The sequence below is a fragment of the Lygodium microphyllum genome, chromosome 4 (genome assembly GCF_053477565.2).
Source record: "Lygodium microphyllum isolate KBCC chromosome 4, Lygodium_microphyllum_v1.1.10, whole genome shotgun sequence".
In the NCBI taxonomy this organism is placed as follows: domain Eukaryota; kingdom Viridiplantae; phylum Streptophyta; class Polypodiopsida; order Schizaeales; family Lygodiaceae; genus Lygodium; species Lygodium microphyllum.
The window spans coordinates 127869216-127887217 of NC_141138.1; the positions used below are offsets into that span (position 1 = coordinate 127869216).

An 18002-nucleotide genomic window follows, 5' to 3' on the forward strand; every position below is an offset into this window, starting at 1 on the left:
ATATGTGTAGAAGTTATCATTTCATGTGAGGTAGGATGATAATCTTATCATTTTAGACGAGTAAAACTTATGGGAGTTAAACCCTACCGTTGCATGCAACTTAATATAAACAAAACCTTATGCACGACATTATCCTTCCATGAGAACTAAGCCCTAAACTAACTTTTTTTAATGCTTGAAACCTGGGCTTGATTCGTGTGTGTTGCGTTGGTTGTTCCGCTCGTTCCTCCAGCATTATCGATGGCTTGAGCGCCTAGGCTTCCCGCGGCTGTTTTCTTGGGAGCCATTCGCCTCGTTGAGATTTGGCAGTCTGGTCCTTGACAGGTTTCGGTTAGATATGTTTGATTGGGGGGGAAATCCCACTGAATGGGGTTCGTTGTCGAGAGAGTGGTTCGGGTGGATCATTCTGCTCCTTCCTCTTTTCCTTCCTCTACCACTTCTCACCTCTCTTCCTCTACCTCTTCTTCTTGTTCCTCTACCTCTTCTTCTTGTTCCTCTTCCTCTCTCCTTTCCCTTCTTCTTCTCCTCTCCGTCTTCTTGCTCTTCTACCTCCTTCTCCTTCTCTACCCACTTCTTCTTTCCTCTTCTTTTTTTTCCCTCCTACCTCTCTCCTTCTTCTACCTCTTATCCTTTCCTTCCTCTACTTCTTACCCTCTCCTCCCTCTTCTCTCTCTTTACTTCTTCCCCTTCACTCCTACTCCTTCACTCCTTCTCCTTCTCTTCTTCCTCTCCCTCCTTCTTGCTCTTCCACTTTCTCCTACTTGCTCTTTCTTCCACTCCTTCCTCTCACCTTCTTCTCTTTATCCTCTTCCTCCTGTTCTCTCTCAGTCTCTCACCTTGTTTTTCTTCTCCCACCCTCTTCTTATCCTCTCCTTCTTCTTATCCCCTCCTCCTTCTCTCTCTCTCCTCTTCTCTCTCTCTTACCTTCTTTCTCTTCTTCCTCTCTCTCCTTATCCTCTCCTTCTCCTTCTCTCTCTCTTCTCTTCTCTTCTCTCTCTCTCACCTTCTTTCTCTTCTTCCTCTCCCTCCTTCTTATCCTCTCCTTCTCCTTCTCTCTCTCTCCTCCTCCCTTTCCTTCTCTCTCCCAATTCTCCTCTTCTCTCTCTCTCTCACCTTCTTTCTCTTCTTCCACTCCTTCCTCTACTTCTTTCTCTTCTCCCTCACGGCTAGGTCAGGACGGAATCCAAGGCTCCGGCTGGTTAGGACGGACTCCAAGGGCTCACGGCTGGTCAGGACGGACTCCAGGGACTCACGGCTGGTCAGGACAGACTCCAGGGGGGGGGGGGGGGGGGGAGGCGACGTGCATGGGGCCCGGAGGTATCAATGAGGGAGGGAGGCGGCGTTTTTGGGAGAGGCCGACTCTCCTTCTCCCTTCCTCCTCTTTGCTGGACGTGGCAATCAGGAAGGTGGTGGAGAGCAATGGCAGCACGATGGCCTGGGTGAGACGTGAGCGCCGTGGTCCAGGAGTCGAGGGATGTCGCAGACGGCCAGGGAGGGGGTTTTGCAGCAAGATAGCGTAGTCTTCTCTCCTCGGGAGGGGAGAAGCCCTGCCCTATATGGGAGGGGAGGGAAGAGCTGGCATGGCCACCCTCCACCTGGAGGGTGCATGCTTCCCACCACTCCCACTCCCTCTCTCCTTCCCCGACTGCTGTCGGTGGGGGGAGAGGAGAAATAACAAAAAAATTTGAGTTGAAAGATTTTTTTTAAATTTTTCCTTTAATATAATGTAGAAATTCCTATACCTCTTACAAGAACGAACTACCTCCATCCCCAAAAAATAGAACAACAAACCAAGGTTTGTCATTTCAAATGTAGCTTTAAGCTTAGCCTTAATTTCCGCTATGGCAGCAGAATCTGAACCTGTGATGAGTAAGTCATCAACGTATAGCAGGATATAGCTAACCCCCTCTGGTGTGGATCGAACATATAAGTTTGGGTCATAAGGAGTAGAATGGAATCCATGAGTTTGTAAGAACTCATCCATTCGATGGAACCAAGAAAGCCCGATGGCTGCTCCATATAGACTTTCTCCTCCAAGTATCCTTTCAGGGAGGTACTCTTGACATCCATTTGATGTATCGGCGAGCCGTGGTGAGTGGCGAGTGCGAGTAGCAACCGAAAGGAAGTCAACCGTGCAGTAGGGGCAAAGGTCTCTTCATAATCAATGCCGTGCTTATGTCGAAACCCTTGCACTACAAGGTGAGCCTTGTACTTGTCTAAAGTCCCATCAGCTTTTAGCTTTGTCCTAAAAATCCACTTTGTCCCGATGACTTTCTTGTGGCTCAGAATATCCACCAATGTCCAAGTCTCATTTCGGTCAATACTCTCTAGCTCCTTTTCCATGGCCTCTAGCCATTGAGGATGTTGAAGAGGCTCCTGCCATGTATCCGGCTCAGAATGCGCTATGTAATCAGCTGTAAACAACGTTGCAAATGATGCCTGAGGAGCAAGCCAGGTAGATCTTCTAGGTCCCTCCGCAGAGGAATCCAGTGGTAGGATCTCCGAATCCCGCATAGTCTGATTGTGCGTAGGCTCCCGAGATGTGGCTAAGGCCTAGAAGCTATGGAACATGGAGCCCTCGGCAGTCGGTTCGGTGGGAAAATGAGTCATGTGGTATAGGCCATTAGGCTGTGCCTCACCGTGAGCAATCACTAAACCAATCTCAGAGTCAAGGACCTCGACTGTGGTCGTTATAAAGAAAACTGCTCGCCTCAACCTACAAAGTTGCTGAACAGATAACAAGTTCACCCCAAGCTGAGGGACATGATATACATTGTCCAGCGAAGCCAGATCCGGACCCTTATCAGTGGCAAAACTGACGCAACCTTGAGCCTGAATCTTGACTGAGGAGTTGTTTTCTACACGGACCCGCCCGATTGGAGGGGCTCGGGTACGGAAAATGTCCTCTATAGGAGTCATGTGATGTGTAGCTCCATTGTTCACAATCCAAACTGGAGCTGAAGTGCTCGACTGTGACGAGTGGGCCTCTGTAGTAACCTTGTCAGGAGGCAACTCACAGATGTGAACGAGACTTGCATCGGATGTCTCTACGGAGACGATGTGGGCCTCTGTAGACTTGTCAGACAAGCCCTTTGGAGTTGAGAACGTTGTCGACTGAGATGGCTGTGCGGTGGCAGTGTGAGTCTAACCTTTAAATTGCCCCTTGCCATCACCTTGCCTCCCCTATTGGGGATTGCCCAACTGAGGAGCGGGGGTTTGAGACATAGGTTTTGGTGCTGTGCCTTGTGCCTTTGATCGACACTCGTCGTCAAAATGGCCAGCCTTTTAATAATGTTGATAATACCTATTCTTTTCAGGTACATTCTGCCACCCTAGTTTAAGTTGTGACTGGGAGTTTTCTTGAGAATCCCCAGATTGATTTAGCTTTTGAGTTTGATTTTGATTTTGAGTGGAGGTTTGGTTTGGTTTGCCCTTCCCTTGTTGCCCTTTCTGAGAATGAGCAAGAAGAGCCCCCTCTAAAGAGGAATTCATATGAAATTGATCGAACAACCGTGCATAACGCAATAATTGACACTCAAATTTATAAAATGTAGGCATGGTAGGGTTTGAAACTATTCCTTCCACAAAATTGAAGTATTTTTTAGGGAGTTTATTTAGGAACAATGTGACTTGATTGTCAGAGGACTTGGGAGTCTCCGTAGTGGAGAATTCAACGAGGAGATGCTGATACTCAGCCAACTTGACTTTCAAGTCATCCCGGTCAGTGATTTTGAAAAGCTGAAGCTCATGGTCAAGATTAATACGACGGGTCCTATCCCGTCCTATCCCGAGCTACATAGCGGTTAGTCAAGTGTGCCATCGCTCTGACACTAAGTCAAAATGTTGAAGTTGAGAATGAAACTCAGGCAATAAGCTCTGCATCAGCTCGACAATAGCGGAGGTATTCCTAGCCTTCCATGAGTGGACGACCTCATATGGAACAAATGCGGGATCAGGTTGGGGGTCCAACCCCTGCACAAGATCCCATAGGTTCTGTGAGTCAAGGATATGTCTCATCAAATTCGACCAAGTAGTAAAGTTAGATATGTTAAAACAAGTTTTGACATTAAATGCATTCTTGGCAAAAGATGAGCTAGAACCATGAGGTGTCGAATAGGTGGTGTAAGATGATGGTGGGAAAGATGGTGGAGGTGGGTGTGTATGATAAGAGTAAGAGGGAGGGGGAAGAGGTGGGTAGGCAAAAGTAGGTTGTGAGTGTCCAATGAATGCCGATTGATGCGGAGGTACTGGAACATGAATGTCTCCATAAGGTGCTGGTGTAGGTGGAGGCACTGGGACATGGTAGCCTTGTCTAAAGTGAGGTTGGAACACAGCAGTATGACCAGAAGGTCCACTAGGCAATGCCATGGAGGCAAACTAGGGAGGCAACTGATCCACACTTGGGAAAGACTGAGTGGGATACCCAGGCTACAATGATCTCAAAAGTGTGTATGAGGTAGATGGAACACCACCTGGCTGAGGGAAGGATGAGCTCCTAAAGGATGTGCCTATGTTTCCATAACCCCCCGATGTGATATGCGGTGCAACATGAGGTGTCTTAAATGGAAATGTAAATGGTGTAAATGGAAGTGGTGAAGCAGCGGAAAAATGTGGTGGGATGGGTGGGTTTTGAAAGAGAGGTGTATGAGGTGCAAATTCTTTTTGTTCATTTTTATCATTTAAGAAGGAAGGGCAGAAGAAGAGGTACCTGATTTTTTCTTATAATCCCCGCGACTTGTGTTAACATACAAGAATTGGTCCTCAAGAGGACCTTTTTCGTAGTCAACAGATTGGACTCTTTCTTCCACATGATCTCTACCAGTATATTGCAAAACAAAAGAGGTAAAAGAAGGCGGCACAAAAGACGAATCAAAAGTACCTTGCACCGGAGAGGACGGAAGAGTTTGAAAAAATGAAAAATACTCCGGATCTTACTCACCAAAAGGGGGGCCCATCTCTGATGGAGGTCTCGACGGCCCTACAACATCATCAGACTTATGTGCAACATTTGAAGAGTGAAAATCATGCATACCTTCATTCAGAAGCTTTTCTTGAAGGACAATCCTTCGGTTGAGCTCCTTAATCTTCTTTCGTCGATAGGCTATGATCAATTTATATGCTTCAGAGGTCAGCTTGCCTATCTTTTCTTCCATGTACTCAGATGTGTCTTCCACCATGTCGGAACTTTGTGGAGCAAGCTGATCGGCCCACTCTTACTCGGTTCTTGGCATAGGCTGTTCTGGAGACAGAATCGGTGTTGATGTGTTCGAAGTCATTTGAACCTAATGTTGTTCTTGCTTCTTGCGAAGAGCTCTCAGATCAAAGGCCTAGGTTTCTCAGAGAGTACCAGGCTCTGATACCATGTAAAGAAAATACCCTAACACAAAAGCATAAACAGAAACCGTATGACAAAGCACAGACTGATAAAAGAACACAGTTAGGGTTAGGGTTAGGGTAACTCAGAGACAATGAACAAAGTTAATAAATGAAATGATATGACTACTAATAATATGATGCTCATGCAGCAAACACACTATGTAGTGAATGAATACTGAACCTCGAATTCCTGTATCTCAAGGATTAGGGCAGGGATAATGAGCTGGAGAGTGTGTCGTACTCCAAACGGATTCCAAATCGCAACAAGGCAGCCTCCAGATATCGAACACCAGCAAACGCAGCACTGAGAAGCTGGATCTAATGCGGACAGCAATGAGGAGAGTGAAAGACTAAAAACGCAGGCAACAAGTAAGAGAAAGATTAAAAACGCAGATAGGACAGACTGCAAGAGAGAGAAAGACTAAAAACGCAAGCAGAACAGCCTGCAAGAGAGAGAAAGACTAAAAACGTAGCTGTAAGGAGAGAGAAAACTGCAGACGACAGTTGACAGGTGAGAGAAAGACTGCAACGACTGCAGCAGGAGAGAGAAAACTGTTTGGGCGGCAATTGGAGCTTGCAAACGCAGCAGTTTGCTGACGTGGTAGGCTGTACGACAGTAGTGCAGATGATTAGTAGTCAGTCGCCAGGCAAAAACAACAGCAATCAGTGTGTGGAGGGCTGGAAACAGGCGCCAGACCGTAGGGAACAGTGATGGACAGCAAGGGCTGAGATATCCTCTACGAACGGGGTGTGGGTAGCAAGTTGGTAACACCTGAAACCTGCAATAACGAGATTCAGAGAAGAGTGGAGGGCTGGCTGCCAATTTATAGAAAATTAGGGTTCTAGATCCTCTCCCACTTAACGCTCTCGATCCACTCCCCGTTTTAGGGTTTTGGCTAAAATAAGCCTAAAATAAGCATGTTTTGGGGCTGTTTAAGTGGCTAAGAGCAATTCTTAGCACAACATACACTTCTCATTCAAGGGAAGTCACCTACCACTTGGGTCCAATTCAAGCAAATGTTTGCCTCAAATTGGTTGACAAGTACCTTTGAAGTAGACATTATGACAACTTGGAATTAGTTGAATTGCAAAGACTGTAAGAACTTGGATCAATATAAGAAGAAGTTTTGGGATGCATTGTTGCTAGTTACTTCTTATCGCACAATACCCCTCCATGGGCAAGTGGAGAAGTATATTTGTGGTTTGCCAAAGGGTATTCGAGATTTTTGCATCGAGTCCATTGTTTTCAACATGGTCTCAGCTTATAGAAATTGCTACTACAGCCGACACATTGCAGCGTAGAAAGGATGCAAGATTCCACGATGATGATGCCAAGGCACATGTCAAAGAGGCAAAGGCTGAGAAAAATGGTAAATCTGAAAATAAAGCTGAAAATCAGGGCAGATCTGAAAATAGGGCTGGAAAGAGGAACAAATTGCAAAGAAAGAGTGGGAAAAGTGATACACAATGTAAGGAGCTGATTGCTGCAAATAAATGCTATATTTGTGAACAGGAAGGGCATATGGTACACAAAGAGAGGAAGATCAAGGGTAAGGGTTCCAGAAGGTACTTGGTGAAGTTTTAGAATTATTCACCAATAGATGCCAAATGGATGGAGGAGGATGACTTGGCAGGTCATCCTCCATTGTTGTAGCTTTACCTTGATGCTTTCCAGTTAGAGCCGACTTTAGTTCACAGGCTCAATTAGGTTCAGCAGAGCAGAGGTTCAGAGTATTACCTGATGCTTGTGAGGGAGCTAGCACCTCTGCTCCTCAGTAATGGACAGCTCTAGAAGTAGTGGATCTCGAATGTATTCAGCATACATTTAGGGTACTGTAGCTGAACAGTATGTTTGCGAGGAGATCACTATTTAGTGTACTAGTCACTATGTTTGGTATGCAGATCGATATGGTTTTCACTGCAGCTTTGAAACTGTAGATTTGCATTCGTTATGCTCGGTGTGTAATCGGTTATGCTTGGTATAGCATTGGTTATGCTTGGTGTAGCATCAGTTAATGATCATCAGGGGCTGATTATCGAATGTTAGTTTTCAGTGTATGATCGTTAATATTCAGTGGTATTCAACTGGTTTTGTGGACAACAACATGTCTTATGATGCCATTAATGTTTCAGCCATGGTTTATACTTGGTTTTCACTATATTATGGTTTGGTTTTGCTAGATGAGTTGAGCTCATGAGAAATGGACATGTCATATGATAATCTGGCAATGTTTTTGAGATTCTTTGTGAGTCTTATGTTATGTTATGTTGACTAGTAATTTTTAGCATATGTTGGGCATATGGAATGGTTGAACAGCAGTGCGCAATGTTGTGTTAACTATGATGCTTTATGGAAATTCCAATATAGTACTTTGCTTTTGATGCATTTGGCAGTGCAATCGAGGACGATTGCAAGGATTTCAAGGGGAAGGGCTATCATGAGGACATGTATTTTTGAAACCTCACTTAACATGTGGATTAATTTTTAATCACATGATTAAGTAAATGTTGCACATGTGAGGTGTAACTGGGGTTAGAGTAAATTTACGTGTCTGGGACCCGAGAAAATCACAAGATATCAAAGGCAAAAGTTGCTATAAGTTATGTTGCACAGGTACTTGGAGGTATCTGGTGTTAATTGTTTGCCTAGGTCATTCATTTGGTCATAAGTGTCGGTTGGTGACACTAGAGATGTGGCGTTTAATGATACCTAACACCGATCTAATGATCAAAGATGACACAGAGAGACTCGGGAGTGGAAGATGCCTAGCCAATTTAATTATTGGCCAGTCAGATTATGTTTTTGGGCATCGAAATAATTATTAGATTAATTTTTAGTAATATACCACCTATCCATGGAAGGAAGGCTAGTCCCACAATGTATGGGAAAATGTGTCTTGCAAATTCCCATGCATAATCACATTGCAATGGTCCAAAGTATGCAAATAAGAATGTTTTCGAGTGCATTTGGTGCTCCTAGCATGTTAGGTATACATGAGGGACTCGTCAACTCACTGCAATGTTGCATATTAGCTAAGTTGAAATTGCAGCAATGTGAAAGTTTAAAGATTCTTCATGCTTTGGAGAGAAAATGACTAAAATCTAGTGCATATTTTGGGACATGAGGAGGTAGAGATAAAGTTTTATTGGTGAAGTTTCAGTATTGTTACATCTACGATGGATGCAGATGGTTGGAGGAGGGTGACATGGTAGATCATTCTCAATGTTGCAATTTACTATGTTATAGTTAGAGCCGACTTTAGATTGGGCTCATTCAGGTTCAAAAGAGTATAGAAGGTCCAGAGTATTGCCTGATGCTCAAGGGAAAGGTTGGACCTCCACCCCCCTAGTGATGGCCATCTCACTTATGTAGTGAATCTTGGATGTACTTGATTTGTATTTGGGATACTGTATACTGATAATATTTCTGCCATTGGGATCACTATTTAGTGTACTAGTCATTATGACTTGATATGTAGATATGCATGGTTTGTACCTAGGCTATGAAACTGTACATTTGCAAGGTCATTGATGGAATACATGGAATGTACATTTTGATGTAATGTACATTTGCAAGATATGTATGGAATACATGGATGGTATGTAATGTACATTTGCAGGTGATCCAAAAGAAGTACAATTGCATAAGTTACATGTGGTTTGCAATTCATGCATGCTTTACATGACTATCATGTCGTACATCACTGCTACAAGGAGTTGTTTATACTCTACTTATGCATTACAATGCCTTGGTAGTTAGAATAGTGTTGGGTTTTGATATGTGAATGCATCTCTTATGGTTTTGATAGTGGTTATGATTCATGTGTATGGATTGTAACTGGTTTAAGTGACTGGATATTTTCAGCAAGTATTTAGCATTAGCATGGTTAAGCAGTAATGACCAATGTTGTTTACACTATGATAACTTTTGGAAATTCCAATTCAGTATGTTTTTGCTATGGCACATTGCACTGCAATTGAGGACGATTGCAAGGAGTTTAAAGGCGTGTGTTACGAGGACGTAAAATTTTATTGCTTTGCTTAGCATTTGATCAAAAGTTAATCAAATGTGCTAATGTGACTTGCAAATGTGAGGTGCAAGTTAATTATTTTACAGTATGAGACCCAAGATCCCAAAATATCAGTTGATGTCAAAGGTAAAAGTTGTGATAAGTTATGTCTCTTGACTGGTACTAGGTAGTACTCAGTGTCAGATTTCGGTCTAGACCAATTTATTGGCCACTAATGTCAATGGTGACATTAGAAACTCTGCATTACTTAATTAATTAATGCCGGTCTAAGGGCTAATAACTACTCAGGGATACTTGGGAGACAAATCGGCCCAGCCAATTTAATTATTTGCTGGTGAAATTATTTTTTTGGACACTAGAATAATTATTAAATTAAATTTTAAAATTAATATTCTAAAAATTAATTTAAAAAGCTGGATAATGCTAGAAAATGGGATTAGAAGGCTATCACTTGGCAAAACTTGCCCATGCAAGTGAAAAAATCGTTTTTGGGAGTCTATGGAGGCCTACTCCAGCCATTATGAGAGAGGAGGAGACTGTAAAAGAGCAAGGAGATGTTGCTGATATGATTTGTAGTCATAGGGACTAGTCTAGGTGACAGTAGTCCAAGATCCTTTTGGTATAGATGATAACATACATGAGTAGTAGTCTTTTTGGTGGTCCTAAGCTGTAAGCGATAGCTTCCATGCCTCTTTGAGCAGGGCAGCAGTAGTTTTTTTAGCCTTTCTCGTGATACTCTGAAATTTCTCTCTCTAGATCATTCTCTCTCATCCAACAGCCATCTCTCAAGTTATTTCAGCAAAATCCAACCATTTGACTCATCAAAAGTGGAGATATTGGAAAATCTTTGCTGTAAATCCTATTTTATAGCAAAAATTAGGGTTTGATAGCCACTTCAAGATGTGTGCTCAAAATTGAGGGCATAGGACTTGGATTCCAGCAGTTGAAATTGAGGAATTTCAGGGAGATTCAAGAGGCTAGTAAGCCAATATCAAATTTAGGGCTGAATTTGTCTTTCAAGGAGTATGGTAATGGCCAATTTCCAAGCAAGCCAAGGGGCAAATTTGTTTGACGGCAACAAGAAGTAGCACTTGGATTAGTGGAGCAGATTGGTGAGTCTTAGTTGTACTCCATCCATTTGCAATAAAAGATAAAGAAGTACGGAAAGGGGCGTTAGTTTTTGAGCCAACAAGCTATCCATTGTCCGAGATTTAATAGGTAAAATATGCATTTTAATTTATGTGAATTAATTACTTGCTGTAATTATTGTTATACCAGGTTATTATCACCCTATTTGAGGAGGAAGGCTGGTTTTAGATGCTATGATGTGTTCAACTTATGTAGTTAATCACAGCCCCACAAAAGCATTGGCTGAATAAATGCATTCTGAGGCTTGGAATGGCCAGAAGCTAGTGGTATCACACATGCATGTCTTTGGCTATTTGGCATATGCTTTGGTGCAACAACCATGGAGACACAAGTTGCAAGATAAAGCTGTCAAATACACTTTCGTTGGTTATAGACCATGATGAGACCTTTTCCCCCACATACATATGATGACCATTTGTAGTGCCATTGCATTGGCTGCTCACTTTGATTGGCATGTGCATGAGTTGGATGTGACCTGTATCTATATTGATTGTTAGCATGCCATGGCAATTGCGAGAAACTCAATGTTTCATGCTTGCACAGAGCATATTGAAGTGCGTTATCATTATGTCAGAGAGAGGCTCCATGTAGAGAAGATTGACTTGGTTTATATCCCTTCACAAGATAATTTGACTAAGGCCCTTTCAAGAGAGAAGTTTGAAGTCTTTTGCAAGGCTTCAGGCTTACTTCAATTTGGGGATATTGATTTGACATTCCCTATATACATTCACATCATTCACTCCAAGGGGGTTTGTTATACTTATCATGTTCCTCCGTTACTTTGGTGTGAACACTCCCTTATCCATAGTCACTTTTTACCTTCCAAGTAGGGAAGGGTTTTTTTCTCTGTGTCAACACCTACTTTGGGTGTGGTACTATACTACCTTAGGGATTGTACTTCCATTTTGATCATTCTCACATTTTTGGATGTGACCTTACATTCTTCGCTTTTCTCTTGCTGTTCACTATTGACTATGAATGTGTGTGTGTAGATGCAATTGAGCATCACCTAACCTTGTTCCTTTGTTGTTCTAGTGTGAAGACTCTCATATCCATGGGCACTTTTTACCTTCTAGTTAGAGAAGGGTTTTTTCCCTGTGTGAACGCCTATTCGAGGAAACTCTATGTACTACTTGGGTGATGAGGATGTGAAGAGGTATGGTTGAGGTAATGTTGGCAATGCTGCAAATAGTAACTGCTGTGCATGTGGATTGAAGTCCACCACTCTTCGAAGAGGTAAAAGAAAGAAATCCTTACATACAATGCAAGAGTTTGAGATGTGTGGAGGTGAAGTTCTTGTTTGCTCGATCTCAAAGAGGAAAAACTGCATAACTGCCTCCCTTCTTTGCTAGGGTATTGCTGCTATCATGGGAAAGGGGGCGATGTAGTCGGCAGGGTGTGCCCCTTGATGGAGGAGGAAGAGATTGAGTGGGAGGGCTTAGGTGTAGTTTATTTCGGTCATGTGTTACTTTTTGGGCATTTTTTCTGTTTTATTTTCCTGGGGTGTTTTTTTGGGGGGGTTTATATTTGGGGGTTGGGTGTGGCTTGTGGAGGGGAGGGGGATGAGCTATGTGTGACAGGAGGAGCCTAGCTATCGTTGGGGGGGGGCGGGGGGATCAGATGTAGCTTGTGGAGGGGAGGGGGGTGAGCTATGTGCAATACGAGGAGCCTAGCTATTGTTGGGCAAGGGATGTGCAGAAGGGTGCATACTTCCCATAGGCTTGGCTGTCATTGAAACTTGAACCTGAGGTGTCTGCTCTGCTGCCTCTCCCCTGAAGTGATGTTGGACATGGTGAAGCCCTCATCATCGAATAGCAAGGGTAGGCCTTGCCTTGGGGGCGGTCTCTTGCAATTGTGTCTTCCACCCAGGTTGGCAGGCAGAAGGGGTGGGGTCAGTTTAGAAGGTGAGGGTTCATGACACAGATAAACAGGGGAGGGAGGTGAGCCAAGCACTGTGTGAGGGGTCTAGCTGCTGTGAGGCAAGGATGTCCAGAATGGTGCGCACTTCCAAAAATTGGATCTTGTTGAACCTAAGGTGTCTCCTCTGCTGCATTTTCCATAAATTGACAACATTGGATTGTGTGAAGTTCTCATCATGAGTAGCAAGTGTAGGCTTTGCCTTGGGAGTGGTTTCTTGGGAGTGTAGGCTTTGAAGTTTAGCTTCCACCCAAACCTAGGATAGTTGGCTGCCTAGTGTTCAAGCTCATGCTTTTTGAGACAATGGTTCTGCTTTCTACAAGACCATGGTGCCACTGCCACAATCTTGATGGCAGTTGGGATCCTCCAGAGATTTCTTAGCTACCTGTCAGGAACCTTCCCTGGTCACAGCATCAGCAAAGGATGCAGGAAGTATGTGTGAAAGAGATTCCTGAAGTCCTCCAGTAGTTGACAGTACTCCATTGCCAGATGTGGGAGGGTGACTACGTTGTGGGGTAGTTGAACTCCACTGTGCTAAAGCAATGGTGCCATTATTCCCTTGCCCAGTGCCACCTGTAGTTGTTTACCAGTTCCTAGGCATGGTCAGCCAAACAATCGAAGATCTTTCTCCCTAAAATTGTAGCCTCGGCAATGCATGAAGAGCTGACAAGGAGAGTGGACTGCAGCCATTCTTGAAGCTGAGTGCAGAAGAGGAGAATGCTACTGAAGTTTGCAGTCACAGTAAAGAGTACTTACCAAAGCTGTTCCTTTGAGAGAATGACATGGAAGGCAGAGAACATTCTGAAATAACAGCTGGGCCCTTAAAAAACACTTTTTTCACAGCTTCTATGTGATGGTTACTTAGAATTTCTGTTTCATAGCACAGTCCTGAAGAGTTTTTGAGCTTGAATTAAAAAAATTAATCTTTAGTCTAGGACTAGTCCAAATCTCACGTTATTTCTAATCCATCTAGGTGTGCCAAAGAAATCTTGAAAGAGATATGAAAGTGGCCTAGTGGTTTGGGACTCTCCTGGAAAGTTTCTGGGTTTGGCCTATAAATAAATTCTGACCTTACATCCGGACCAGCCACAATCCTCAACGGTTAATGTAAAGTGATTTGAATCTGTCATAATCAAGAAGATTTTATCTCAGTGATTGATGCTTAAGGTGAAGTCATACAGTAAGGCTTTGACACAGTCATTCAAAGAAATTTTGTTGCAAGGCATGCTGATTTCAAGCTCTGTTTCAGTGTCATGACAGTAGCTCTCAATGTGTGAGCATTGCTTGTTAGGGCATAAGCTATTATAATGGTACAGTGCTAAGGTGATTCTTCTTTGAAAATTACCCCTAGCTAAGGTGCCCACTTTTAGACTTTGAGTTAAGAGAGCATTTACTTCAGCTGAAGTTCACTATTTTACTGACATTTTATCCTTTTGAGAAGCAAAATCTTGAGAGAGACCTTGCTTTTTGGAATTAAAGTAGTTCTAGGAGCTCTTTTTGGAAACAAAAGGGCAATGTTCCAGTGTACACAAGTGTGCACTTGTTTAGTCTCCAGGTGTTACAGATGAAAAGAGTGACGATGGACTCTTTGCGAGGGATGAAGAAACAAGATCAACTAATTATAATTTCTCCACTGTGCCATAGGGTATTTGGCATGTGCGCGATGTTCAGGCACTGGAGCATTGGTTGCAGTTGAACCTGTGTCCACATTCGGCAGTTCAGATGATCCATTGATGCCTCCAACTACACAGAGATGCCCCAATTGTTCTGGTTCTGCTAGAGTAAGCATGTCTAACGAGCAGAACTATATGAAAATAGCAGGATTAAATCAACTTCTCTGTATATTGCAAGTCTGTGTGGTAGCAAACTGTCTATATAAAATTGTCCAGAGAAAGATGCAAATGCAAACTCACAATCCATAAGAATTGGGATGGCACTCACTAAAGTAAATCAATTTGCAGGTCATGTGCCCTACATGCCTCTGCACAGGGATGGCCATGGCAAGTGAGCATGATCCTCGGATTGATCCATTCGATTGAGCATTTGACTTGCTTCCTACTACCACAGAATGTGGATGTGAGGAGGATGCAGTGTACATTATGTAACAGCTGCCCCCAGCTTGTTGGATTTTGGCTCTCTTCTTATGTTGATCCCCCAGTATTTCTGTGTCAGCATCTTTTGTTCTGTTTTTGTTTGTCTTTGGGTGCAGACTTGGCTGCTTAAAGTCACAACACCCTCTACAAAGTGACCAAGGCCTGCCTAATTTGAGACAATCTAATGTAGCCATGTACTTGCAGGATAGAGTGCCTGATTTTTCAAGTAGGATGATCACTTGATTGCATACAATATGAATCAACATGGCACAACCATAGTCGTTAATACAATTTTGCATGTTATTAAGGTGTGGAAATAATCCTAAGCACATAAGTTTATGCATGGACATGGATGGTAGCTTATGATTACCTTCTACCAAGGAGTGGTAGCCCACTTGGTAGAAAGTGTGTGAGATTTATGCAAGGGTAAACGTTCAGGACCTTCAATTGGGCAGTTCCATGATAGTGCACAGTTGAGTGCAAGGTTGGTGGTGACCCACCAATAAGTTTTGCCGAAAGGCACTAAACACACATTTTTACTAAAAAAGAAGATTATCTTCCAGCCATACATTTACCCTACTTTAGTAAGCATGAAGAACGTAGGCATGCTTAGGTTGTAGGGGCGGCCTACATGAGTAAAAAATTGAATTTTCAATATGTAGAAACAACTTATTTTGCTATAGATCATACTCTCTAAGTCTTTTGTTTTCCAAAGAGCTTGTAAAGAGGTTACTAAACAGTATGCTATAGCAACCTTATGTAAGTCGAGATAAAAGTGTCAATTGTGGGTCCTCAAAGTCAAATTACTCCATGATTCATAAAGGAATGTTTTACTTGTTTATATTCTCAAAGATTATCGTTGTTGGACTTGGGGTTGTAGGGATGTGTGTAGACAACTTTGAGAAGAAGCTTGAGAGAGCACATCACAAAAAGTAATGAGAGAGATCAATAAAGAATATTTGCAAGACTAAATATGCCCTAAAGTGAATAGGCATATATACAAGGCCAAGGAAGAAATCTCTTAATGAGGGGAAAAAAAGTATCCTGGCAATTCCAAGTGTGTTCACATATATCCCTATTGGAGGAGTATGGTAGCAAATTTTCTTGAGAATGATGTGAATATGAGTTGACATTCATGTAGAGGGAAGTGTTGAGCCTTGTGGACTATGATTAATCCCTAAAAAGGAGTAAGCTTAAAGCTTTGTGGAAAGCTTTGAACTTCTCAAGAGGCAAAGCCTTTGTAAAAGGTTTACTAGGTTATCCTATGTTGGTATAGAGATATATTTAATCTCTCATGTAGTATTTCCTTGATATAATGAAAATGTATGTGAATGTGTTTAGTACATGCATAGAACACTGGATTTTGTGTAATTGCTAATGTACTCTAGCTGTCAATAAAGAGTGTGCTGGAAGATGACTATCTAATATCCAAATTAGCCAAAAGATGTTTTGAGTCAACCAAACACTAATGCGGTGGTAAAGGTTGCATGATACTCAACTTCATAACTAAAAGTGGCTATAATGGATTGCTTTTTGCTCAACCACGATATACATGAGCTTTGAAGCATGAAGCAAAAACCACTTGTGGATACACGTGTCGTAGCAATTAGCCTAGTCGAAAATCGAAAAAGCATGTAAAATTTATGGCACTATGATTTCTCCTTGGGATAAAATAGCCTAAGGTGTGGAGCATCACTCGGGTCATAAAAGATATGCTTCCTTTTTGAGATGTCAAACTGACTAGGCCTTGTAATGTACATATAAATCAAGCATCCAAAAATTTGCTAATAGAGAAAGATATTAAAGTAGTCTTTGATATTATGAAGGTTTAATTTTAAACCTATCTCCATAGGAGTAATAATGGGCTTATAATTCTCAAGACCAAATCTTTGCAATCATGTCTTACCATACTTTGTTTAGGCATAAAATAATCTCTCCATCAGATTGCTTGAATTGAATACCCAAAAAATGATGCAATAGGCTCAAGTTTGATATATCAAAAACTTGAATCCAATTTAGCCTTAAAATCAATAATATGTGTCTCATTAAGACTATTGAGTAGGATGCCATTGATATAAACCATAATAATTCGAGGCGCATTACCTTCATGTTTGATACATGAGAGTCTTTAATTGGACTATTTTGAAAATCACACATAGTTAAGTATGCATATATCTTCTTATACTAAGCTCAAGTTGCTGGCTTTAATGTACTTTTCAAATTACATTGTTATTTTACCCCTTTCGAACAAAACTACGAAGTTGAAAAGCATATACTTGCTCATGCAAATCACAATTTAGAAATGCATATTTAATGCCAATTGTTGTACATTCTAAGCATATACTTGCTTATGCAAATCACAATTTAGAAATGCATATTTAATGTCAATTGTTGTACATTCTAAGCATTATGTGCTACTAATACATTCTCAGCATTGTTGTCACACGTCAATGGAGAGTAAAGTCCTCATCAAAGTCAATGCCCTTCTAATTTTTGCCAAGCTATTTTCCACAAGTCAAGCAATATAATGATCAACACTATCATTTGGTTGATGCTTGAAGTTGTAAAATCACTTAGTATCAATCGTCTTTTTGTTAGGAGACAAGTCACATAAAAACAAAGTATCATTTTTTATAATAACATTACATTCAAATTGCATATAATAGCAATTTAATTTTTTGAAATTTGTGGCTCTTTGAAAGAAATAGACTCATTGTCATTACATAGATGAGAAACAACCAATGCATAATAATCTTATGCATAATCGGTACTTCAAGAGCTAGACTGAGTGTGATTACACAAAGATGCATCCAATATACAATCACACGATGCTTGCATAAGCCATTTTGTCATAGTGTTGGATTATTTAATTTTTACTCTCTCATCAATGAGTGCACCATTCACATTTCCATCAAAGATAGGTTGATTTGTATTTCTAGACAAAACATGCATAGGTTGAAAAACTACCTTATTCAGTGTCGTAATCTTTGCAAAATAGATCCATTATGTGTATTATAGATCAAACTTTTGTGACTAGTCAAAAAAGTAAATGAGAACTTTTCCTTTTTATTAGTAAGGAGAGTTTGCAATTGTTGTTTAAACAAAGAAGGTTGATAAGGATACGATAGAAAATGAGAGTAAGATCTATTACAGATATTGTAAGACAAAAGCATTTTTAGGACTATCCTAAATTGATTGTGAAAGAGACTAGTACGACTATGTTAGATCTCTCTTCTTCAAGTTAGAATCTACATATTTAATGCAAACACATAGTGGGAATTTAGTGCGGAATGTAGTTGTGACCCTTCTTTACATGATTCTTGCATGTCTATTATGGCTTTAGATATATGGTACTTTGATAGTGATGCTACTAAGCATATTATGTCTCCACATAGTTTGCTCACTTATCTTAAGCATATAATGTCTAATAGGGACA

At 41.6% G+C, this 18002-nt stretch overlaps 1 protein-coding gene across 3 annotated transcripts in view; it reads left to right on the top strand.

Annotated features, from left to right (window-relative positions):
* LOC148037607 (protein ORANGE-GREEN, chloroplastic-like) overlaps window positions 1-15184 on the top strand; it is a 75026-nt gene extending 59842 nt beyond the window's left edge. The window contains exons 6-7 of one of the 3 annotated variants that reach the window (XM_087676554.1): window positions 14118-14254; window positions 14435-15184. In XM_087676554.1, the coding sequence (XP_087532680.1) occupies window positions 14118-14254; window positions 14435-14512 (215 nt within the window). In that variant the 3' untranslated portion in view covers window positions 14513-15184. The remainder of the gene's footprint in view (window positions 1-14117; window positions 14255-14434) is intronic. The other 2 variants (XM_087676553.1, XM_087676556.1) reach the window with 2 other exon arrangements.
* Window positions 15185-18002: the final 2818 nt, after the last annotated feature.